Source organism: Parasteatoda tepidariorum, chromosome 1 (assembly GCF_982258835.1).
Source record: "Parasteatoda tepidariorum strain Cologne lab strain chromosome 1, Ptep-v5.0, whole genome shotgun sequence".
Taxonomy (NCBI): domain Eukaryota; kingdom Metazoa; phylum Arthropoda; class Arachnida; order Araneae; family Theridiidae; genus Parasteatoda; species Parasteatoda tepidariorum.
Genome location: NC_141755.1, coordinates 81,868,282 through 81,896,264, shown reverse-complemented (window position 1 = coordinate 81,896,264; position 27,983 = coordinate 81,868,282). Strand labels below are relative to the sequence as shown.

The 27,983-nt window shown below is 29.4% G+C and overlaps 1 protein-coding gene across 1 annotated transcript in view; it reads left to right on the top strand.

The window, feature by feature from the left end:
* Positions 1–25,653, top strand: part of LOC107453857 (synaptotagmin-12-like) — a 44,056-nt gene extending 18,403 nt beyond the window's left edge. The window contains exons 3-10 of the mRNA XM_087167733.1: positions 4,335–4,534; positions 7,813–8,020; positions 9,884–10,022; positions 13,311–13,440; positions 17,957–18,166; positions 19,513–19,633; positions 21,520–21,659; positions 24,283–25,653. Of these exons, the coding sequence (XP_087023859.1) occupies positions 4,355–4,534; positions 7,813–8,020; positions 9,884–10,022; positions 13,311–13,440; positions 17,957–18,166; positions 19,513–19,633; positions 21,520–21,659; positions 24,283–24,465 (1,311 nt within the window). The 5' untranslated portion in view covers positions 4,335–4,354 and the 3' untranslated portion in view covers positions 24,466–25,653. The remainder of the gene's footprint in view (positions 1–4,334; positions 4,535–7,812; positions 8,021–9,883; positions 10,023–13,310; positions 13,441–17,956; positions 18,167–19,512; positions 19,634–21,519; positions 21,660–24,282) is intronic.
* The last annotated feature ends 2,330 nt before the right edge of the window (positions 25,654–27,983 follow it).

The window sequence follows — 27,983 nt, the reverse complement described above, 5'->3', positions numbered from 1 at the left end:
AACAAAAATAATACTATTTCTTAATAATAATTTTGAATTATTTTCAGATATAAAAATAATATTCTGCAACAAAAATTCTGATGGTCTGATTATCTTTAAGTTCCCAGGAAAACAGTGTGATAATATAGTTTTGTAAAGCTTGAGTTTTGAGTTTCAAGCTTTATTTTTACAATTTATTCTTCTCCAACTGGCTTAACACTTGTTAACAAAATTTGATTAAATTTGACTTGGAATTTTTGATAAAAGTACTCCAATTAAGAGGTAGCTAAATTAGTTATAACCAATTCAATAAAACATATAAGAAAAAGCTCGGATCTAACAACTATCCAAATCAAAACTATTATTCTATGTATATCTGTTTACCCGGATTTACTTAATGATTTGTTAAAGGCATCGATATGAACATTGATTTTATAATTTTATCGACATTTTGAGCAGTTGCTATGTACACTGAGAAAAAAAAAGTATAGTTAAAACTAATAGAACATGGTAAAATTTATTGTATTTCTGGCTTTATGGGGACACGAAAAAGATTGGTAATTTTTTCGGAGGTGCTTGAGTAATTATTTTAGCAAAATTAACAATAAAATATGTTTTTTAATATATGATAAATATGGCAAAAAATTTTAATTTTATCATGATACGTTAGAGAAAGGAATAAAAACCATTTGTTCCGCTAAATTTACTTTTCATTTTTGTATTTTTTGCAAATGTGTGATAATATATACTATAATTTTGAAAACCAGAATTTCCATATTGAATAGAAAAAATAACTTATAGTTAAGTTTTATTTAACATAATTATATTTTTTCCCTAGAAATGTTATTACCATACAGTGCGGTATACTTGAATATGATAAATTTTATCGAATGTCTGGCTCTCTAGGAATATCAAAAACTTCAGTTATTTTTACCGAAGTTCTTTGGTATTGATTTTGCTCAAAGTTGTTTAAATTAACCACAAAATATAGTATCATAATATGTGATAAAGTATAGTAAATGTGATGAAATTTGACTAATTTGGCATGGCATAAAAAAAACATTTATTCGGTTAAATTTATTTTTCAGTTTTGTATATTTAACTAAATGTTTTGTAATAAGAGCTATCATTTTGAGAACCAGAATTTCCGGTAAATCTTTACCATCTGAACAGAAAAATTACTAAATAATCAGAAAGGCTATATTGAATGCTGTTTATTTATAATCATTGTTCAGCATTGTTCCTCTTATAATCATTGGTTTAAATACAGTTTGTCTAGGTTTTATTTACCAGAATTATGTTGGGGGGGTTTCACCAGAAATTTCTCTACCATACAATAAGGTAATTTTACCAGAATTTTTTTTCTTAGTGTATTATCAAAGGATGTTATAATTAATTCTAGCATATCTTAACTTTAAATTAACTTAAGAATTCACTAGTTGTCTAACCGAACAAGTTTAATTATAAAACTAATTTTTTTTAATCGAACCAAGCAAATTAAACTTTTGTTGTACAAAACAACAAAAATATTGAAAAAAGTGTTGTTTTTTTCTTTGTTAAAAAAATAATGCTTTTAGTTTTATTTCTAAAGGTGAAAAATATTATTCTTAAAAAAATAAAATTTATTACAGTTTAATAATTTTATATACATAAAAAATTTGAGTATTCAATTTTTAATCTATATATTTTTTTTAAAAATATGATCACTATGCTCACCAGCCCATGTTATTGCAGCTCATTGTTTGCTTTTTTCTTCTTAAAAGTTAATATGATATTTTCCACAAAAACTATAAATCATTTTGTTAGAAAAAATATATCTGTAAATTTTATGTAAGGACATTTTTAGTAGGTTAATTGCAACAATAAGAATGAGTTATATCTGGATTTGAAAAAATCAACTGCATTTAAAACAATAATTTAAACTTAAGAATATATAAATTGTGGGACTCAATAAGATGAAATAAATCAAAGTAATTTTGCTAACTAATGAGACAGCATAACACTTCAAAGAAGATATGGTTCTTATTACTGGTGAATAAGTTTTTTATTTTTAAAAAAAAATGTCGTTAAAAGCATTAAGACTAGTGTCTGGTAATAAATTCTCTCCCCCTTACTCTCTCTCTCTCTCTCTCTAACTCTCTCTCTCTAACTCTCTCTCTCTAACTCTCTCCCTTTCTCTCTTTTATTTATTTTTTATTCTGCTAGTTTCGACAGCAACGCAAACGGAAATTTATAATATAAAGACCTCGAGGGAAATAAATTTATTTTTCTACAAGAATTTATAAATAATAATTATTTAAAGCAAAACAAAATTATTAGGATGGTGTTTCTTTATTGCTATGATGCGGAAGTAACATTAAGGACAATAAAACCGCTATTTGACTCTTTTGTTAAACATTAGTTAGATAGAATTTCATTCAAGTATAAAAAAATTAAAGAAATTGTACTGAAGTAGATCTCATTGCACTTAAAATACATTTACCCAATCGGATAATTAAAAATTTAAACCTGAAAGAAATATAAAAATTCAAAACTTTTTCTTTAAGTATACGATCATTTTACTAAAATATTTTTTAAGAATTCTCTATGTTTAACAGAACCTACATTAAAACTTTAGATTAAAAATTTTAGCATATCAAATGATGAATTAATTAATTATAAATTCTACAACTAACAGATGTCTACAAGATTTTTACATTAATCATTGTTCATCTAAATATTCATAAAAGAAATTTCAGATGCATTTTTTAAAATTTAGTTTAAAAACATCAAAAAATAATTATTTATGTTTTAACTTATACAGGAGCGGAATAAAGTTTCTTAAAACTATATTATAATTATTTTCTTAAGACTATATTATAATTTTTTCTTAAGACTATATAATTATTTTCCTAAAACTATTAATATTATTCGATCGTCAATTATACCATTTTTATATTGTTTAAAATAAGTGTTAGAATACTTAACCGATCGAGTAATTAACACTAGATTGTCTAAAGAAGTCCTTTTGACTGCTTTTAATTTCAATAAGAAAACATAACGACACAATTTTTAGAATGAATTTTGTACAACATATAATATTTTTATTGTTAATATTTACTAAAAACTTGTTATATAACTGTAAATAATATAAAAAATATTAAAAATTAATTTTTAACAAATTTCTTTACGCATTATTTATTCTTTTACAATCCAGTCACTTTGACTGCTTTTAGACAATACAGGTATATACCTACAAGTTTCAGTCTTTCTAGTGTTAATCGAAATTTTAACTGGTACCTAGAATCGGCTGGGTAAAAGATCTTCTTTTCTCCGATTACCTTATTACCGAACCGGGTAAAACTTTAGTGCTCCGTACATCTCTAGTTTGTAACTCCTGCTTTATTTCTTGTTTTGAAATTCGTTTTTATTTTTATTAAGCTTCAAAATTAGCAACTAAATATTTCAGCAAATAGTGAAAGTGACTGAAAAAAAAACTAATAAAAATATTTTCTGCTGCAATTCAGACCGTTTTAACTTAAGTATTCGCACTGACGTTAATTTCGTTCATAGACAGCACGTTAGCAGCAAATGACAGTTTTTTCTTAAACATCGTTTCAAAGTTTTTCTTCAATCTGTTTAGAATGTTTGTAACTAAATTTTTAACTTGGTGCGGGAGAAAAAATTCTGGTTTCCTAAACAGAAAGTGACTTTTGTTTTCCTTTTATTGTTTTTTCAAATCGTCAGTCATTTTGGGGACACCAAATAATTACGTCTTTTTCTTAGATATTCTAAATAGTTTCAAAAGTTCTTAATAATCAATTGTTCTAAACTTGAACTGTCACAATTTAAAAACTTTCACTCTATTCAATTTGATAATTAAAGCATTCACTTCCAGTGGTATCAGATGCTGAAAGAATGCAAGAGTGGATCCTGATACTCACCCTATTGGGTGTGGTCATAGGCGTTTAACAAATAATAAAATGGCTTCTAACGTCTAATAAATAATTACGTCTTTTTCTCAGGTATTCTTATTGGTTGGAAAAGTTTTCAATAATCAATTGTTCTAAACATGATCTGTTATAATTTAAAATCTTTCAATCTATTCAATTTGATTAGTAAAGCATTCACTTCCAGCGGTATCAGATGATGAAAGAATGCAAGAGTGGATCCTGATACTCACCCTATTGGGTGTAATCATTGACGTTTAACAAATAATAAAATGGCGTCTATCGTCTAATAAATAATTACGTCTTTCTATCAGGTATTCTAATTGGTAGGAAAAGTTCTCAATAATCAATTGTTCTAAATATGAACTGTTACAATTTAAAATCTTTCAATCTATTCAATTTGATTAGTAAAGCATTCACTTCCAGTGGTGTCAGATGCTGAAAGAATGCAAGAGTGGATCCTGATACTCACCCTATTGGGTGTGATCATTGGCCTCATATTCACCTTGGTAGCTCTCTGGAAATTAGTGGGTGGATGGTCACGTATTCATTCCTGGGTGAAAGGAGACAGGGAAGAAACAGCTCAACTCACAAAAAATGGTCACTTCGGAGCTACTGAATACATAGTGAGTTTTTAAAAAAAGATCATCTTACCTTAGAATAATACGTTTACTTTATTTAGAACAATGTTGTTGTAGAATGTGTATTAACAATGATCAAAAGTATTTATATAAAGTACAGGCAATAGTATTAACTATAGCACAATCCGCCGAAAATCCAATTATAATTATTCTACTTTTGTGAAATTTGGGAGAAAGGAATTGTACTTTAAAAGATTTTTGGTGTTCCAAAATGAGCCATCGATATCCATAGTATATGTCGACATATAGATGCAAATTTTACCATCGATATGCATATTATAAGTCGATATTTAGATGAAAATTTGCCATCGATATGCACATTATATGTCGATAAATAGATGCAAATTTTGCCATCGATATACAGTGTGTTTTGTAGTAAACACCTTTGATAAACAATCATATCCACAAGTTAGGAAATGAAAACATTTGCACGAAGAACTAAACAAATAGGCGACCAAATCAATCGGAATTCCTTTTGAAATGACTCATTATGACAAAAAGTATGACATATATTATAGTAGCAAAAAAGTAATGGTGTGTATTCGGAACCATGACTTAATGAGAAACATAACAAGATAGTTAAAAGGTGATTTTAAAAAAATGGTATTTATAATAACGAGTATGATACCCCTTCGACTGAATTGAAGTTCTCATAAGCTGTTCTTTCATGCTATTTACGAGGCAGAAAAATGTTCGGATAATAAATCTAGGATCTTAGAACATTAATCCCACTACCCCATAAGAGCAGTTCTTATCTCCAAGAAGTTTGTAGGAGTGGGATGGTGAGCTCTAATAGCCCTACCAAGAGCATTCATAACATAATCTATGGGATTCAGGTCTGGAGATCTGTCGAACCTCTTCATCTTCTAAATGCGGTCACCAAATACCTGATTATCGCATCAACACCACGCTTGACCTGATCATAACATCTGAACCTCCATAATGGGTCATTTCCATTTTGGAGCTATGGTACCAGTTCTCTATTCTCTTCATGCAAGAACAAGTCGAGAATTATTGTTAAGACTGAATCTAGATTCATTAGTAGAAGCAAGATAAACCCACTACACTTGCGTCCAAAGAAAATCTTTCTGCGCCAATTCAGACTGATTCTTTTTTTAACGTAGAAAGGCACCCTGAATTCTCTGAGGCATAAAGCTGAAACCTTTGAGTCATATGTCAGATTGTTCAGAGGTGCCATCGAAGACCTTTAAGAATGACAAGAAGCATATACACAGAAACACAGAACTGGTTGGTCGCTAAATATCTTGAAGCCGAAAACATTTAGACGATGATGATGACAGCCCGATCTCCAGTGTTTAGCCCCATGGAACATGCTTAATATACTCTTGGCAGAGTAATTAAGCTCTCAACCTTCTTGCCGGAAATCTCCCGGGTTTAGGATATGTCCAAATGAAGTAATAAGGTTACACCACAGCATTTGCTGCACCAATTCAGGCTTATTCTTTTTTAACGTAGAAAGGCACCCTGAATTCTCTGAGGCGTAAAGTTGAAACCTTTGAGTCATATGTCAGATTGTTCAAAAGCGCCATCGGAAACCTGTAAGAATGACAAGAAGCATGTACACAGAACTGGTTGGTCGTTAAATATCTTGAAGCCGAAAACATTTAGAGGATGATGATAACAGCCCAAACTCCAGTGTTTAACCATGGAACTTGTTTAATATACTCTTGGCAGAGTAATTAAGCTCTCAACCTCCCTGCCGGATATCTCCCAGGTTAGAAAATGTCCAAATGAAGTAATAAGGTTACACCACAGCATTTGCTATCATCTTACACAGAAAGTTCGTTGAAACCTGCATTGCAGTCAAAGGTGTTATTGCAGTGTGTCATTGCAAAGGTGCATTGCAGTCAAAGGTAGAAAGCTAGTGTAAAAAACCCTCGTAACAAGTTTGATTGCTAAATGAAACCTGATGGTGTGATGGTGTTTAAAATAAATCGCCTCTGTTTCTTCTTGGAACTTTTTTCCTCACTGAAACGAAGAATATAAAAATAAAAAGTCTCACTCTCCGAATACGCTCCTCGTGGCAAACTTTTAAATACCGGATGGTTAAAATGCCAGAAAAAATAACTTAAGGCCTTGTTTCTCATGACAGGTCGGTGTTGCAAAAACGTCAGCTTGAAGCTAACGCTAACCTCTGATTGGTCAATTTTTGAGTTTGACAGCATACTTCATCGAACGCTCAGCTTGAACGACAACTGCCGTCCAAATCAACTGCAGTTGGATTACAACGTGACGTTAACGACAGAAGCAATGGCGGACAACAGCCAACAGATCATTGAAATCAGCCAAGATTTTGACTTTAACATTAAACATAGCTTCTTCTTCCTCTTATTCTTATTCATTTAGCTAAGCTATAATGTGTTTTTTCTTCGACAAAGACATTATTTGTTCTCCAAAGCACTGGTCGACAACAAAATCAATACTAATTTAAAATAAATATTTGTTTACGTTATTAACGCATGCTCAATGCGAGATAATGTCTGCATTGGACCGACTGCTCACGCTGAGCTAACAAGACAGTATTTTTTGTTGGCGTGTAAAGTCCACTTAACGCTGACGCCCAGATAAGGCGCTTGTCCTAAGAAACCAGGCCCTTACTCAATTTTAACTGAGCACCATATGTACTGAAATTCACGCTTACGTTACGTACTCACGCTATGTGACAGTCAAGAGCTAATTCACTTGAACCTATTCTTAGTCGGGTACGCTGCCTCCTGATATTAGAGTCTATTTTTTTCTCTCTCAAAACATCCTGCCAGATATAATCAACATGGATAATACACATGAAATTTTTTTAAGAAATATCTTAATAAATAGTGCAAAAATAAAACACAGACCAACCATAAATAAAAGGAGAAAACATTCCTTTTCCTCCCCAACCCTAGTAGTGGTTAGGAGAGAGGTGGGTGTAAACCCTTTTCAAAAACTACTGTGCCCCTAAATGTTGCTATTTCTATTATATGAAGGGATCGTACCAAAGGATAAAGAACGGGTTTACATTATGTCTATGGAAGCTAACCTTTTAACCCCCAATAATATTAATCGACAAAAATATTAATTTGCGTCACCCAATGTGAATACAAGCTTACTCTATTTATGACGAAGAATGTAAACTGATATATTAAGTTCGGAAATAACGGAACACTCTGTGCAATAATTAGAACTCAATTAAAAATGTCAATTTAAAATTATTTGATATCTTTCACCGTTAACTATGTTTAATGTATTTTTATTTAATTCAGAGTTCTGAGTCTGATATTGCTCTAGACTTAAGTGGAAACTACAAGCACTACGATAACGTGGGCAACGACTTGAAGCTAGTTACTGGCTGTGACGATAAGGAAACAACCAATCATATCATTTCTTCTCCTTCGCCCACTTCCAAAACTAATGGAAGCATTCCTCTCCAAGTAGATACAAACGAAGAAAGGGACCCTGAAGATATTCTATGTAAGTTCACCTGATGTAATTTTGATTAATTTTACGAATAGCAAAGTGTTCTCTAACCATCACTGTTACTATGTCTTAAACTATCGTTGAAATTGAAATCAATAATTTAGAAATCTCAAGTGATTTTTTTAAAAGTTAAATAAAATAAAGTATTTTCAGAATCAAACTCATCATTGTCTCGATCAAAAGTCAAATGCACTTAACAAATAAAACTCAATTATAAGATTATATGGGACTGCTACGAGAACTCAAACAGTAGTTGTCGTTATTTGTTTTTAAATAAAAGAAAATGCGCATTTTGTATTTAAAACCCGTATGGCTGTTTATTACGAGAATTGTCTCGTAATTGGTTTCATTCCATTCAGCTAAAAAATACATCATATCAATGCCCATTGCTTTATGTTAATTACGAGACCAATAAAGAGACAATTATGGGTCTAATTGTCTCGTAATTGGTCTCTTTCCATTCAGCCAAAAAATACATCATATCCATACCCATTGCTTTATGTTAATTACGAGACCAATTGCGAGACAATTATGGTCTAATTGTCTCGTAATTGGTCTCATTCCATTCAGCTAAAAAAATGCATCATATCAATGTATCATTTGCCTGTATAAAAGATATTTTTTATTATCTGCAGGGAAAGATTATTAGTTTTATCGGTTCGAGATTTGCTTCATTTAATTTGCCTAGAAAAATCGCCTCCTTGAATATACTGTATAAGTTCAAATAGTCCCTGGATAGCATTTTAAGAAGTGTACATAAGACATGTCGAAAATCTTATAATTTATACGTGAAATAGGAAGTTCGAATCCAGCTAACCGAAGACTCGTCGTGTATTAAATCATGACTGGGACACGTTAAATCTGTCGGGATCACAAAGTCCTTCACATTCATTTAACAAATTAATACTTCTATGGGTAATGATCCAGGAGTAATGATCCTTGTCTTCTGAATTGGGTTCAAAATTACAAGGTCACGGAGTTGAACATTGGTTGTCGTAAACTCAGATTTGGATCGGATGCTCAACAATGGTTGCAAATTATAAATAAAAGAGGAAGCATTTAAAGGGGAATTTCCGAGTATCATTTATACAACTATTTACAAAGCTTTCGATTATATACTTTTGGGTATTATTTTTTTTTCAAAAAAAACAGTCTAATTATACTAGACTAAAATATTATTTGGTATTTACAGGGAGCGTAGCGTTTTTAAAAAGTGCTTAAAGGTGCTAATTTTCGATTTTCGTTTTTTAAAAGCCCTTAAAGGTGCTTTTTTCATTGGGTGTTTTTTAAAAAATGCTTAATTTTCCCTTTTTCAAAACGAGATTTTTCCTTTACTATGTTGATTTTCGCTTCGAACTATGCAAAAAGACGCAGTTCACGTTGTTCTATACAAAGTTTTCACAATTAATTCAACCCCAATCTATTTCCGCGAATTGTCAGTCCGTAGCGTATGAAAACGCTATTCGTTTTGCATGATTCAAAATTTTATAATTTTTGGCAATTGTCAAAAATAATGCCAAAAGTTTTTTTTTTTGTTTTTTTTTTATATGATGGTTAAAACAAGATAAAACCCTCAATTGTTAAAAAACTATCCAACCCTGCCTAATTATGATATTTTTTTAAAGTGATTAAAAATATTTTTTGAGTGCATAAAAGGTGCTTATTTTTCGTTGAATAATTTAGCTACGCACACTGATCTATGATTGGGACCCAATAAGTGTTGCCAACTTAGATAGCATAATACATATATGCATGGAATATCTAAATTATGTATACTATTATATCATTCCATCAAATGTTTGTTATTATACCATTATAAATTTTCAGAATTTATTTTAACCGTTTTAAATTTTGCAGTTTTTGAAAAACCCAATAATACTACAATGAAGAGGGCAGTCTCGTGCAACAGCATAGTTTCCAATTCATCTGTTGCCCCAGAAGCATTAGAGTCTCCTCATCACTGTGGTGAAGTAGAATTAGGATTAGAATACGACAGGTAAAACCAATATATGTTGCCATACTATAAACAGAATATGATGACATATAATAAATCAATGATGACGTTATCAGACGATATGAACACGAAAGACACTTAGCTTTAAATTATGCAGACTAGTATCTAATGGTTTAATGTATAAGTTGAGTTTACTTTAAAGGAAATAAACTGTTAGTGACGTATTAAATTTTGCCCCTTAACACTAGATTGCCTAAAGGAAGTCATTTTGACTGCTTCTTAATTTCAATTAGGAAAACAATGATGACACAATTTCTTAGAATTTTGTGACTTTTTTTACAACATATAATTTTTTTATTGTTAATATTTACTAATAACTTGTTGTATAACTGAAAATAATATCAAAAATATTAAAAATTAATTTTAAACAAATTTCTTTATGCATTAGTTATTCTTTCACGATGCAGTCATTTTGACCGCTTTTGGGTAATATAGGTATTTCAGTCTTTCTAATGTTAATGTAATGTACGCAACTATTTCTTAACGCAACTATAACTATAAATTTTAATATACAATAGAAAACTGATTTTATGTTAAAATTATGCTCTAATCCAACTCTACATAATATTCAAGCTACTTCAAATGTCATTTTTAAAAAAAATCAGGAATAATGAACCTTGAACAAAAATGTTTAACTAATTTTTAAAAATTACATTCAATATTTTTATTTATTGCTGCAGTTGTTGTAGAACTTTGTGATAATTTTTCATTATATATTATACAAAACTCAATTATGTTTGCTAACAACTATGAAATGGGTATGGACTGAAATTAAAGTGCGCACTGAAAAAAAAAATATGGAATATGAATAGAATACGGAGAAAATATGAATAGAATATGGAAAAATTTACCGTCATTTTTTTAAAACCAGAATTTTGGCTTTTTTTTTTTACCAAAAATGTCATCAGCATATAGTTCGGTACTTTCAACAGAATTTCCTTCTCCGTGTTCGATTTTTTTTTTTTTTTTTTTGGTCGTATGCCTGTTTAGGCAGTGGATGTGCGATTGTTCCTGTTTTTCAGTGGCGCCATCTATGGCCAGGAATTCGACTTCTGCCACGCCATTCACACAATCACAACCCGCTTATAGGGCTGGTCACATTCACACACAAAGGAGAAAGGACATAGAACACACAGAGAGAGAAAGAAACATCCATGCCTTGCCCGGGATTCGAACCCAGGACCTTTGTGATGCAAAGACAGTTCCCTGTCCCCTACACTGGCCGATCGGCCCGTGTTCTATTATGTATTCTATAAGAAATAGGGGAGAGTGGGGTCAATTGTAACATTTTTTACTTAACTATTTTTAACTAACAAAAAATCCAATATATTATTAGTATTAATTGACAGACGAGTAAAGTAAACTATCCTCCACTAGAAAAAAAAACTTATTTTAAATGTTATTATATTAGTTATTAACGATTTTTGACAGTCGTGCACTTGTTACAATTGTCCCCACTTACGGGATCAATTGTAACAGTTCATGAATTCAACTAAAACATAGTTAATTATACATATTATCCTAGTTGTGATATATTTTTTTATTGATCAAAATAGTAGTGATATTTTAGGAGTAAAAATAATAATGAGCAGAGACCTAAAGGGTTAAACTTTTAACTTTAAAGGGTTAAAAATTTTAATTTATGCTGTAAAAGGTGACAAATAAAATATTGCACATGCAACATAATATAAATGAATATAGGAAACTATTGGTGGTTCTTAAAGAGTTAAGTAATGGTTTGTAAACTTAAGATTATTTATTTTCAGCTGTTACAATTGTCCCTTTACGTATTGTTACAATCGTCCCCAAGACTCCATTTCAGCTTCATTTGTTAAAAACAATGCTAATTAATTAACAAAACTAATCTCTTTTTTTTGAAATGTTAATTAAGTTGTCCACTTACATATTCGGTTAATAGTTTTTATCTGTTTAAACAAAATTACTTTGTTACAATAGAATATTCTAATACCAAAAAAAAGTACTTACGTAGCGTGAAAATATCTTACATAAAAATGGTTGCCAGCAAGGGTGTACATGTAGATTTATTAAATACACCTTGTGCGCCACCTAGGAACCAAATCTAGAACCCGACACTCGAAATTTTTGCTCTGTTACAACCCTGTTACAATTGACTCCACTCTCCCCTACATTGCGCAAAGCAATAATTTTTACGTATTTTATTTGAAAATGGTATACATTGCAACGCATTTAGTAAATAACAAATTAAACTTGACATGCGTATTCTCCTTTTATAATTAATTAATAATGATTAATTAAATAATTAAGAAGCTACAATGAATAATATATATTACATAATTTTTTAAGAATTCAACTCCCTGACAACTGTATTCGAGAAAGCTAGTTATTCTAGATATTAAGTGCCAGACAGCTATTTTATTAGGTACACTGAGAAAAAAAGTATGATCAAAATTACGGGAGCATGGTAAAATTTACCACATTTCTGGCACCATAGAAGGACCAATAAGCTCGGTAGTTCTAATCGGAGAGCATTTCAGCAATATTAACAATAAAATATGGCTTTATAATATGTGATAAAATTTGGTAATTTTATCATGATCAAAATTTGGTAATTTTTTCATTAGATTGAATTTACTTTTTGGTTTTGATTTTTTACTAAATGTGTGGTAAAAAGAACTTTAATTTTAAAAATTAGAATTTCCGGAAAACCGTTACCATATGAACAGAAAATAAATGATTTAAATACCGTATATTATGGTTTTATTAACAAGAAATATGATTTCTTTTTACCAGAAATGTCATTACCATACAGTATGGCAATTTTTACAACAAAAAAATTTTCTTCGCATGAGATTATAATATTTAATCAAGTTATATACTTGAATTTGCAGTCGAATATTAGACTCATGCTCAATTCTTAATAATAACAATAACTTAAAAATTTCATAAACATATGAAGATCTTGGGACAATACAAAAAGGCACATTTTCAAATTGTAGATGGGAGCTTTTTGGCAGGAAAAACACTCCAATTTCCATGTAAGCAATAAAATGTTTCTGTGTATTGTCCTATTATATGAAGGGAATTCTGAAAACTTGTAAGTTACTCTGGTGACAGTAACAAGAAAAAAAGGAACTTGATGTAACGTCTCTTTCAAACAAATGTTGCTCATCAAAATGTAGTGGATGTATGAGACCATACAACTATCTCCAACCTCTTGTATCATAATTTTAATAATTTCCATTATTATATTATACAATAATAACAAAATTGTTGATTCCTATTTTGCAGTGAGACAGAGGACCTCATAGTGATAATAAACCGAGCCAGAGATTTAGTAGGACCTATTCCAAACTCAGTGATTGATAGTTATATCAAAGTATTCCTACTACCTGATAGATCAACAAACATGCAAACTAGGGTAAGATTTTTTTTAGATCAAACAAACTCTTATTTTTAACTATTTTATTTTCAAGTTGTGAGGTATTGTGTAAATCATTGTAGTGTGTTTCATATTTTGTAAGGTTGACCTACAGTCTTGAACAAAGTAATTACTTTGGTAAAAATATACTTGAGGCTGCCCCTTGGCGAAATTGGCGACTTATGTTTGGCGCCAATCCTGCTTGAGCACAACACCGTGGTAACAGGAATGTCGGCCAAAACATAATGATATTTCAATAAAACATTAAAAAATTTCAACAAAACATCGGCCAAAACTTTATAAAATTGCAATGAACCTAATATAAGCTGATTTTAAGAACTAGTCTGCTCCTAGATCTCGAAAACTAGAGCATTTTAGAAATTTATTTTAATCAATTTATTCAATCAATCATAGATTTATATATGTATACAGGGTGGTTCTAAAAAGATGGGCAAAATTTCAGGAAGTGATAGTACACACCCAAGCAAACAATTTTTATCAAAGAATGCATGGTCGAAAACAAAACGCAAAGGTGCTGGCTCATTTGGAAACTTGTTTGATGCAAACGTGAAAGCTCCATTCCTGTAGCGAGTTACTGCGCTGCTTTACTTGTCGCTTAGCTTTCGGCAGCTGCAGGGAAAGTTCGTGATATGCTTAGTGTGTTTCAGAATGTTCGCCTATCTTTTCTTCGCCGTTGTACTGCGTGCATAGCCGCTGCCGGCCACTGTTTTGAACACTTATTGTAATCACATGCCATTAAATTTGCTTTTATAACTTAACCTCATCGTTCTTTGTGTGTTTTTGCCTCATATAAGAACATATATATATATATATATATATATATATATATATTATATATATATATATATATATATATATATATATATATATATATATATATATATATATATATATATATATATATATATATATATATATATATATATATATATATATATATATATATATATATATATATATATATATATATATATATATATATATATATATATATATATATATATATATATATATATATATATATATATATATATATATATATATATATATATATATATATATATATATATATATACTAGAGGGCTCCGCCCCCTGCTCGCTACCGCTCGCCAACCCCCGATAATTGCTAGGCAATTACATTTTTGTTTGCTTCGCGAACAAAATTAAGGTCGTCTTCATTCCTGGAGATCAGCTGGCAATTTTTCTGCACCAACATCACATAGAGAGAATATGATAGGATTGTAAAATGTCAGAGGTGCTTATTATCAGCATTATAATCTTATATAAAGCAATTTCAATACAAACGATATTATAAACTTATATAAAGCGAGGAAGTAATATTATTTAACACATTACTATAGGGCATCAGCCGGAGATTAGTCTCCGTATCCGAAGCACGCGTGTCAGAGCCTAACTCAAATCATTGATGATCTTATAGGATGCCGGAAGCTCCCTATATGGTGACATCTAAGACATTTCTAAGAAAGATATTTCTAACTAAGACATTTATCTGAAATTCTACTCGACAATGCTGAATCACTGTCCTGGATATAAATTTGAGCAAATTTGTGATTTTGATTATTAGGAGGGATCAAGCTTGTTGTCGCAGTAACATTGACATCACCTTTAAAAGTAAGACAACTGATCCCTTTAAAAGAAATTTCATGAGATGGGCAAAAAGCTGCCATCGCATATGCAGAGTTGTACGATCGAACATTCTGTTTAAAGTTAATTGCATCAGAATGGCTGCCAAGTAAAAGATCTTTTAATACTTCTGGATATTCCAGATTAGCGAGCTCAACTTTGCCATGATAGCAGCAATTAAATTTCGTTCTGCCATGCTCTGCTGGAAATGAAAGAGCACCACAGTTTACACATTCATCACTGAATGTTCCAACAGAAAAAGGGGGTATAATGACTGATAAAGACTCACCAAGGTATTCGTTTTCATTTAAACGTCTTGACTCTTCAACGTTTCTTCGCCGCGCATTCCGCCGTCGCGTATTGATAGCACTACGATTATTTTCCAGGTAATTCTGTGCTGCTAAATTATGTTCAACTCTATGTCGCTGTTGATATCGCCTAAAATACACGGCGATCCATTTTTTATAAAAGATATAAGTTTTTTAAAATAAACTCCGTTCAATATATTTTGATAATTTGGAATGTAAATAGTTTCTTTAGAGAGTGTTGATTCGTACTTCCAATAACTCTACCAGATTTATCAAAGCTATTAAAATATATTGGAGTTCTAAAATAAATAACTGCTTTGTATCAAGACAAACATTCTATTATAAAACTTTAGAACAACTATCTTTTTACATTGCCACTCAAAATTATTAATAAACACTGGATAATATTGCTTTAATGACACTTTTATCTAATGACGTCTTAAACAATCGTTTGCATAAAGTTTAGTTCATAATAATCATATATAATCGCTTGCATAAATAGTCGTCGGTGTTTTTATAGCTTTACGTAACAAGTGTGAGTTTTTTTTTTTTTTTTTTTTTTTTTTTTTTTTTTTTTGGAATGGCGATGTTATAATTTTGTTGTTGAGTTGATAAGTCTTCCTTTTTATAAACTTAATAGAGTTTTCTTTATTATTTGATTCGAAGTGCTCTGAGTTTTATTTGAGGTCAGTTTGTATTTTGTATTTTTTGACAGCATTATTAAAAATTATTACCTTTTCACACACATGCGTTCTCAATTTTGATTGGCAGTTTTGTGCGTTACTAACCAGAAGTCTTCTGTGATTGGCTATGCGTTATCATTCCACTCTCTTCTTACATATAAAGATATATATATTATATAAGTTAAGACTAAATTAATAAAATAATATTAAATTAAATCTAAGTTAAATCTGGAGTTATCTTTAATTTTCAAGATTATTCAATTTTATTAAATAATATTTACCCAGAGAAATTAATCTTGCTTCGTAATCATGATGATAATAGATTATGTTGATTTTAATTTTTGGGATTTGGGTATTAAACAAGGAAAAAATATCTGCTTTGCTGATTTATACGATTACAGAAATGATTTTAATTTCAATATAAATGAACTAATTACTTGGAATTATAATGTTTCTAAGAACATCTATTTAAATACCCTCTTTAATCAAATGAATAGAACTAAAAGAGTACGTAGAAATGATGTACTTACCACTTTTTTTTTATAAGTGATTAGTTTCTAGAAAAAAAAAATCAAATCACCCGATAGAGTCACCCGTAAGACCGTGTACATATGTTAACTCTATGAGAAATTTGGAAATACTAGAATTTCAAATTTCAGTAAACAAGTCACAGACATTTCTATTTTATAAGACAATTTTTAAAAAAAATTATGCAGGTAGTTTACTTGTGACGTAATCAAGGCCCTTTTCAAGGGAGGAAAGGGCTGCCAAGGACTGCTAAGTGCCTGTCTAAAATTTCCTATCGAAATATATGTTTGTTAATTGGTTTTTTCTTTAAAGAAGATTACAACCACAAGACCAGTCTGTTTTTTGCTCATTGAAATCTTGAAGAATTGAAAATCGATTATTCGATATACCTTAAAATTTCATCTAGCATTCAAACCAGTTTGAATGTTTTTAATATCGCCTTCCTAGAGCCGTGATGGCTCAGGGGACAGAGCGTTCGCCTTCCAATGAGGCGAACGCAGTCGAATCCCAGTCGATACGAATTCCACATCTGGGTTGCACCAACCACAGTGCTGGCGTGAAATATCCTCAGTGGTAGACGGATCATGGGTTAGAGTCCCCTTGCCGCCAATGCTAACCGTGGGAAGTTCTCGTGATCTTCCTCTCCATGCAACGCAAATGCTGGTTAGCTCCATCAAAAAGTCCTCTACGAAGGTAAATTTCTCCCAATACTCGATCCAGGAGTTTCCTTGTCTTCTGTATTGGGTTCAAAATTACAAGGCTGCGGAGTTGAACATTAGTAGTCGTAAACCCATAAAATTGGGCGGTCGGCTGTTCAACGACGGTTATAAAATAAAATATTCCTCAGTTTTGATTTCGTCAGTTTTATGAAGTAAAAATCTCGCTTTTGCCCTCACTTAAATCTTAGTTTGTAGCCCTTAGTGAGTTTTGTTACATTGTTAACAGGGATTTTAAAAGCACATATTAAAATAGATAGTTATATATTCCTTAATTGGTTGAAAATGCTTCTAATAAATCTATTAGAAACTGACGACGACTGTAATGAATTTCATAATGAAATGTTCTTCTTATAGAATAAATGTTATGACGACTGTAATGAATTTCATAATGAAATGTTCTTCTTATAGAATAAATGTTATGACAACTGTAATGAACTTCATAATGAAATTTTCTTCTTATAGAATAGATATTACGACGACTGTAATGAATTCATAATGAAATGCTCTTCTTATAGAATAAATGTTGCGACGACTGTAATGAATTTCATAATGAAATGTTCTTCTTATAGAATAAATGTTAATTGAATTTTTTTACGTATTGAATATTTTATAGGTACAGCGTAAAAACAACAATCCCATGTTCAAGGAACAGTTTCTTTTTGGAGTCGACGAAAACAATCTCTGTCAGAGATCGCTGCTCTGTACAGTTTATACTTGTGATAAATACACCAACTCCATACTGGGAGAAGCTGAAGTCAAAATATCTGATTTAGATCTGAAACAGCCGTTTATGGGATGGTTCCCGATAGTCGATTCGAATCAAGTATGCCTCTTTTGAATAATTACAAATGAATGTTATAGTGTAGTTAGGCTTAATATATTCCAAAGGATAGATTAGGACAGAGTTAGGCTTAATATAATCAGAGGATAGATTAAACATAATATTATTATGTTTAATCCATCCTCTGATTGTTAAATCGAATTAAGTACGTCTCTTTTGATTTATTATAAGAGAAAGTTGCAATGCAATAATGTTTAATAATATCGCATTGCACTATGTTAAATATATCCTTAATCCGAATCTCCGAAAGTAAACATTTATGATAAATTATAAAGGAATGTCTCAGTGCCCATTGCTTTATGTTAAACATATCCTTAATTCGAAATTTCGATAGTTGTTTCGAATCAAATATATCTTTCTGTATATCAACTCGGCATTTAACTAATAGTTATCCTGATAAATTTGTAACTACGTTGGCAACTTTTTTTTTATTTAAATTTCAAATATTGACAAAAATTATTTTTGTATTCATCAGATTACACAGTACCATGTTTTTTTTGAATAATATTAATAGTTTAATAAAAAAATAAATAACAAATTTTTTACGCTAACGATTATTAATCAAATATAAAATTTTGGAGACTATTCTCTAATTTAATTAAGAGGATCTGTTTCGGTATAAAATAAAAACAAATTCTCACACTTTTAAGATGAAAAAAATAATTTTTAAAAATAGTTTGAAAGCTACATAGATTTAGGTACCTGTAACTCGAGAAGAAGACTACTGAAATCAGCTGGTTGTGCATGAACAAGCCAGTCTGTTTACGTTACAGCTATTAGACTTGCTTTGTTATTACACTGAATCATTCATTAACATTGTTATCACACTGAATCATTCATTATCATTGTTATCGCACTGAATCATTCGTTATCATTGTTATCACACTGAATCATTCATTATCATAGTTATCACACTGAATAATTACTTTGTTATCACACTAATCATCAATTTTCAAATCAGATTTAGTAGACACCTGCAAGTGAAATCACGCGTGGTGGTCGAACCCGATTATCGTGGCATAAGCAAATGGCATGATTTAGCAGTCAATCAGGTTCGATACCCACGAGTGGCGTCGCTTGTAGGTACTTAACTCAAATGGTCGTTTTACTATATTTCTTACAAATATTTTTGTTCTAGAACTTTTAATATTAAGAGGCTAGAACATTAAGTAACTGAAAAAATGACAAGAAAAATATTTTAAATGTTTTTACAAATGCTCGCTTGAAATAATCATAGTCATTCAAACGATCAATCTTTAATCCGTCAAAAATCTATAATTAAAAATAGTTGATATATTTTTTAACTTATATATGATTTGTTTATATAGGGTCCAGCAGAATTAGGTGATATAATGTTTTCTTTGAGCTACTTACCCACTGCTGAGAGATTGACGGTGGTAATCGTAAAAGGTAGAAATTTGAGATGGGAAAAATCATCTCAACCATCAGGTAAAATCATCTTTAAACCATTAATTGATGCTTTTATGAAGGTATTTCTAAACATATATTTATCTTTTTATTAAAATATCGCAAAGGTCGCTGTTTTGGGTGTTTAATTTAACATTTCATTTTGTATCTTGACGCAAAACCTTTAAGACCTAGAAACTTGAAATTGCGAAGGTGCGTAGAAAAATATACAGAGAAGGAAATTTAACATTTGATAATTAGTTAGAGAAACAACTAACTGTTGAACTTGTAGGAGAAAATACCATTTGGGCCACTCTACAGACCACAGTATACAACTACAGAGCTGAAATCTGGTATGCTAAAAGGGTATTTGTCTATGAACTTAACATAGAATTTTTTTTTTCAAATTTCCAATTTGTTCGAAATTTGTTTTCGAATTTCCATTTGTTGTATAGTGAAATTTTTAATAACAAAAAAAACTTAATAAAGAGTGATAAAAACAGTTTTCCATTTGATTTTTTTTTTTTTTAGTCTGGACAACGAGTACGATTTCTTTCTTTTTATTTAATTGCACTATCCGTATTTCTTAGGTTAACTTTTTTTCTTCAAATACAGATGATTATTTTTTAAATCTAGGTAATCGTCTATTTCCTTATGATTAATATAATAACTTACATAAATCAGGAATATTTGTATAATTTGAAAACAAAATGTTCTGTATTTTTGCCGAAAATATTGTCGTTTAATAATAAAAAAAAAACAATGATGAAAGAGAATCAACTACGTAGGCTGGTGGGCGAAGTGAGCAGGGAGCGAAGTCTCATAGTCACATAAAATACCGGTAAAAAAACCGTAAACATAATTTTTAAATATCATCAGTTACAAAATGCAAGCTCCAAAACACTTTTTTTATTTCATAATATTTCTTCTTCTTACAATGTTTTACATTTTTTATAATTCTCCTTCTTATTCTTTCGCGTTTTTCTTCATTTTCCTGCAACCACCATTAAAGTCCGATTTTTACAACGACTAGAATTCTACTACGTTGCAAAATTACCTTAAACAATTTCACATACTTTGTATAAAGTAAAAAATATTTTAAAACCGTTTGTTTATTTGATACTAAACTTCGAACAAAAATTAAGGGGCAAATAATGATTAAACTGTACAATTTCGCTCTACATAACGAAGTTCATCTTGTAAGTTACTTATCGAGCAATAAAATAACAAAATTCACAATACCTCATAATTCATAATACAAAATTCATAATTCATAACATAAATTCATAATACCAAATTCATAATATAAATTCATAATACAAAATTCATAATACCTCATAATTCATAATACAAAATTCATAATACCTCATAATTCATAATACGAAATTCATAATTCATATTATAAATTCATAATACAAAATTCATAATTCATACTATAAATTCATAATACAAAATTCATAATTCACATTATAAATTCATAATACAAAATTCATAATTCAAATTATAAATTCATAATACAAAATTCATAATTCATATTATAAATTCATAATACAAAATTCATAATTCATATTACAAATTCATAATACAAAATTCATAAAACTAAAACCAATTCACAATACCTCCCAGACATGTTTCATAATCTACCAAATTTAAATGGTAGAAACATTTTTGAAAACACATAGAAATTAGAATACGCTTTAAGGAAATTAAAATTATTTCGTTTGGATTTAAAAATATCATCACTTGATTCCACATTTACAACAATTTACAGTATGCGAGAGACAAAATATTGGTCGTTTTTTATTCTATAATAGCAATTAGTTCTATTTGGTTTGTTAAATAGAACTAATTCTACAATTTATCAACAAAATCACCTAATGCGTAAATAAGCAGAAGATATTAATTTTTTTTTATCATATTTTTTTTAGAATTCAGTCCTTTTGTGAAAGTATATCTTCTACAAAATGGGAAGAAATATGCTAAAAAGGAAACTTCAGTCAAGAAAAATGAAAGAGACCCAAATTTCAACGAATCGATGATATTTTCTGTACCTTCAAATGTCTTGCAGGTAATACTGAATAACTTTTCTTCTCGTAGTCTTCTATCAAGTTTCAAATATGTGGATAGCTTTGCTAACGAGATAGAAACTATAATCGCAATTTCCACTTACATTATTTTAAAGAAATATTTATAAAAAGAAATATGAAACTAATTTAGAAATTGTTAGAATTGATTTAACTACCTATTTTTATCATCTTAAAGTGAGAGATGCATATTAAACTTTTATTGCCTTCAAATGTCTTGCAGGTAATACTTAATAACTTTCCTTCTCGTAGTCTTCTATTAAGTTTGAAATATGTTGATAACTTTACTAACAAGATACAAGCTAATCGCAATTTCTACTTACATTATTTTAATAAAATATTTATAGGAAGAAATATGAAACTAACTTAGAAATTGATAGAATTGAGTCTTTTAACCACCTATTTTTATCATCTTAAAGTGAAAGATACATATTAAGCTTTTATACATTAAACATTTACATCCCATATGCATATTTTCTGTGCCTTCGAATGTCTTGCAGGTAATATTTAATAACTTTCCTTCTCGTAGTCTTCTATCAAGTTTCAAATATGTTGATAACTTTACTAACAAGATACAAGCTAATCGCAATTTCTACTTACATTATTTTAATAAAATATTTATAGGAAGAAATATGAAACTAACTTAGAAATTGTAAGAATTGAGTCTTTTAGCCACCTATTTTTATCATCTTAAAGTGAAAGATACATATTAAGCTTTTATACATTATGCATTTACATCTCATATGCATATTTTCTGTGCCTTGGAATGTCTTGCAGGTAATATTTAATAACTTTCCTTCTCGTAGTCTTCTATCAAGTTTCAAATATGTTGATAACTTTACTAACAAGATACAAGCTAATCGCAATTTCTACTTACATTATTTTAATAAAATATTTATAGGAGGAAATATGAAACTAACTTAGAAATTGTTAGAATTGAGAAATTGTTAGAATGAAACTAACTTAGAAACTGTTAGAATTGAGTCTTTTAACCACCTATTTTTATCATCTTAAAGTGAGAGATACATTGTGCCGTAACTACCACTATAAATATTGAATACCAATGCAATAGTATATAAGACACGTTAACTTGATTCTATCATGAGGTAATTTTTGATAGATGAGGGTTAACATAGTCAATTAATTAAATTCTCTCATTGGTGACCGCCGGACATGATAAGAACTTGCCAATATTGAGAACTTGCCAATATATATATATATATATATATATATATATATATATATATATATATATATATATAATGAGCAAAATTAAATAAATAAACAGCGTGAATCAGCTAGTGATATCCGTTCATCGAATTCTATCAGAGATAGAATTCTGGAAGGGGAGTAATGTTGCATTAACTACCACTATAAATATTGAATGCCAATTCACTAGTATATAAGACATGTTAAGTTGATTCTATCTTGAAGTACCTTTTGATAGATGAAGGTTGACACAGTCGATATATAATTCCCCTCAGCACATTAAACTTTTATATATTAAGCACTTACATCTATTAAGCACTTACTATACACTTTTTAAATGATGTTTTGTACATTATATACTGAATGTTGGGAACTAAACGGTAAGAAAACAAACATGTTTAAAAAAAATATAGTTTAAATAGCAAAAAAGTTTTTTTTTAAAAATGTCAAAAATAAAATAACAAAATTTAAAATTATAAAAGAATTGAATTGAGAAGTATTCTAACAATTGCATTAACTGAAATACTTTCTCTATACAAATCAGCTAATAATTTTAAAAAATTATGACTTCCATTAGATATAGCTGAAAAAAATTTCAGAGTCAGATTTGAGAGCACAAAAAGCACAAATTCAATATATAATGTCAATGATAAAATTAAGCAGAAAATAATACGAAAATAATTATTTATTAATTGAAGAAAAAAATAATGAAATAATTTGTGCAAAAATTATGTAGGAAATTAATTCTTGCGTTCTTATGATGCATGTGTCACACCAAAATCATTTTTAAAAACGGTTCATCAGTTATAAAAAAGAGAAAATATTTTTCGTTAAAGTTAATTTTGACTTCAATTGAAATTACATAAATTAATATTTTAGCATAAAAACAACGAAAAATGTTACATGAAACAATTCGCATAATATTACATTTTGTTAATTTGAATGATTATCTAAGTCAGCAGTCAAACTAACAATCTTCATCATAATCAATGATATCCTTTCTAATCATCTTAATCAAGGATATTTTCAATGATATTCTTCCTAATCATCTTAATCAAGGATATTTTCAATGATATTATTCCTAATAATCTTAATCAAGGATATTTTCAATGATACCCTTTCTAATCGTCTTAATCAATGATATTTTCAATGATACCCTTCCTAATCATCTTATTCAAGGATATTTTCAATGATATTCTTCCTAATAATCTTAATCAATGATATTTTCAATGATATTCTTCCTAATAATCTTAATCAATGATGTTTTCAATGATATTCTTCCTAATCATCCTGACCATATGATATTTTCAGTGATATCCTAATCAATGATATTTTTTACATAATTTTACAGTGATTTTGCACAGCAAGGTTTTTCAAGTAAATGATATTGCTTTTCAGAATATGCAGCTGAGGATAACAGTTGCTGATTACCAAAGCTCAGATAAATGTCTGGCTGTTGGCCATGTGTTTGTTGGACCCTACTGTAAAGGAAAATCCTTATCGCATTGGAACCAAATGATGTCTTCCTTACGAAAACCAGTTGCTATGTGGCATCCCTTGAGGAAAACATCTGAGTTCTAGATTATTTTTATTGCAAACTTTATTTCCTTTTCCATTGCAAATTTGTTTCATTACAAGTTTTACATAAACTCTAAAAAAGAATTTCTGTGCTCATCAGATCAAATCGTCAGTCCTAAAAGAATATATTATTTTTTCGGAGTCTCGACTTTAAAGTCTCGCAAAAAACGAATTAGTAAGAATAATTACTAGTAGCTCAGCGCATACGACGAATCCACACAAAAAAAACTGACCAAAAGAGATAAAATGTGAAGAAAAAAATTTAAAACGTATGAATAATGTATTTATTCTATGTACGTTGTGTAAAAATCTTACGATTTAATGTGATTATAAGTGATGTCCCAATGTAAAAAATTTCAAAAAATCTTGATCCAATTAAGTCAAATATTAATGTATAATATTTGAGTAAATATTACGGACATGAGCAACTTAATTTTTAATATGAAGCTTTCAGTATTAGTGAAAAAATATCATTTCTCGAATCATGAATGATATTCCCATCTGTTTTGCAAATAAATAAGAAAACTAAACTTTCTTCAATGCAAATCATTCAAATAAAGCTACTGATCATTACAAATCATTAGTTCTAAAAACGAATATTTTTAGAGTCTGTTTGAGAAAAAAGCATTTCTATGTGAGTGGTTCATAACCATAGGAAACTAAGTTTGGTTATCTCGATTATGAATAATAACAGAGATAAATGATTATGCTATTATTTACCTCTATTATAGAAAATAATTCAAAAGCAGATATATTTGGTGCATTTACTAAATAATTTGATTATAATATCTTCGGTTGAAGGCATTGAACTACTGTTACAACTTGAAATGTTAAGAGAAAAAGTAAAACCAAAACATTTTGCTGTTTCTACGCTAACCATCATTTTATAATTGGCTTAGTTAACTATGGTTGTGAATTTCAATATTCCATTATCGAAATAATTAGTAAAAAAGTTTTGATTCTCTGTTTTAAAAGTATCTTTTTAAATTTCAGAAATAAATTACTGCCTGAAACTTTTCCCTTTGGTTTATAATTTCCAATGTGTTGTAATGTAACTTTCATAAATAATTTCTTCGAGTACATTTATCTAGAAGTAATTTGCGATTATTACAATATTTTTTTATAAAATGTTTTCAGAAATTTGAATTATTCTATTCTTTTATCACATTTATGTAAAAGTATGAAAAAAAATGCATTTTTTAACTGTTATCACTATTATATTTAATTTTGTGTACTTCAAAACAGCATATATATTTCACAGGTAATAATGAATTTCGTACAAAATCATTCTGGTGTCTAAAATCTCACCATTTCACTTTCAAAAATGTTACAATGCTTTTCTTTTTAAAGTACTCGGACTTGTATGTTGGATGCAACATACAATTTTAATTATACTTCCAATAGTTAAAAGAAGAGATATAGACTGCAGATTTTACTAGATGAATCAAAATTGTAAGGGGTAGCTTAAAGTCGAGATCTGTTGAATGCTCATACAAGTATTTCAAATCCAGTTACATGCTTTAATGCAAGCCAGCATCAATTTCTAACCGATACAAATGGGAAATGCTTCCACTTGTACTTTACCCATACATAAGATAGTCTCAGCTAGGACTGTAGCAATTGTTTTTCTATATCTTTTGTATGCAAAAAAGAAGGGAAAATGCTAAATGGTATGCCAGAGGTCTTTTCTGTGAGTGGGTAAAGTTTTCTTGAAATTCGTACGTCCTATAAATTTTGCATCTTTAACTTGTGCCTATAGACAGCAATTTTTATACACTATTTTTGAATTAGATTAAACTGTAAGCGAGTAGTTACTAAAAAAAGCCACGTCTTGATCAAATCAAAAAATAAAAATTTTGATAGATCTGTAAGTTGCCCATAATGATTTCATAATTGATCATATTTTTAGAATCTCGACAACACATTGCTTAAGTGATAGCTAAAGTGTCCTTAAGGAATTAATAGAAATCTCTTTTTCTTTTATTTTTTGAGTACTTATCCTTAGAAGGAAGTCAGTAAGTTAGTCTAGTCAAAATGTTGGTTGCTAATCGACGTAGCATTGAAAAAGTTTGAAAATACATGCTCAGTCTCTGATGTATCGAGTTTCCGTTGACGTGATTTTTTATTGGTAAAAAAGGGGTAGCTATTCAGCGTAGCTCCAAAAATGTTAAAAAAATATTAAATGACAGTCTCTGATGAAAGATATTAGATAACTCTGATGAGTTTACATAGACGTAATATTCTTCGACATTCTGATCTTATATGTACACATAATTAATCTCTTTGCTTTGTTATTCGTTTCCTTTTTGATCTGAAAACACCTATTTGTTAGTAAAAAATGAGTTTCTGAACAGCATAAGTCCGAAAAAGTTTAAAAGATACTATACAGTCTCATATCAAGTTTCAGTTTGACGTAAAATTTTCATCGACATTCCAATCCTAGGTGTTCATGTAATCAATATTTTTGTTCTGTTGCTTATCTTTGTTTTTGTCGAAAAACACTTATTTCTTATTAAAAAAAAACAGATTTACAATCAGCATAGCTTCGAGAAAGTTTAAAAGATATTTAACTGTCTCCGATATCAAGTTTCATTTGATGTAAAAATTTTATTAGCCTCTCTAATTCTAGGCTTATACATAACTTATTTTTTCCACTGTTATTCATTTTTTTCATCAGGGAACGCGTTTTTGTGAGTAAAATGTGGGTTAATTACTAGTAATTAAAAGATACTACAATCTCTTACATATTGATTCTTTATAATCCTAAGCATAAGTCATCTTTATCCTCTGTTATTTATCTTTTTCATCAAGAAACAATTTTCGTTAAAGTAATAATAATTGTAATAATGTGTTAAGATAAATATAGTTCTCGTATTCCACGGAATTATCTTTATCCTCAGTTATTCATCTTTTTCATAAAAAAAAAACACTTTTTGTTTCAGTAATAATAATTGAAGTAATGTGTTAAGATAAATATAGTTCTTGTATTTCACGGAATTTGCGAAGCAATGTCATACAGTTTGTCTAATTTAAAACTGATCTCCAGTGTGAAAAGAAAGGCGATTCACTTAAATTAATTTATAAGTGATAAGTGGTCAGCGAAACTATGATTATTTTTAGAAGCTTTTACTTCAAATGTATACAACTGTATTATTTTATGTAAATAATGAATGTGCACTACGTTTTAGATAGTTTTTCTTTGTTTAGAGCTTATTACAAAACTATTATTGCAGTTTTTTTTTAATAAAATACAGAAATAATCTGTTCCATATTTGGTTTAATCTAAACTGTTTAAAGACTAGTTCATGTTGAACCATAATACCTACTTAATGCATGTTGAACAATATTCAAATTTAGTGCAGCTGTAGTAAGGTCATTAAGTTTGAACCTTAAAATCGTTTTACTTAAAAGTTGGTATTTAAATTTTAATCCTCATCTAGAAAAATTAGCAGTACACGATAGTAATGAACAATGTTCAGGGTTAATGTTCAGAGTTAGTTCAGAGTTGTTCAAAGTTATAA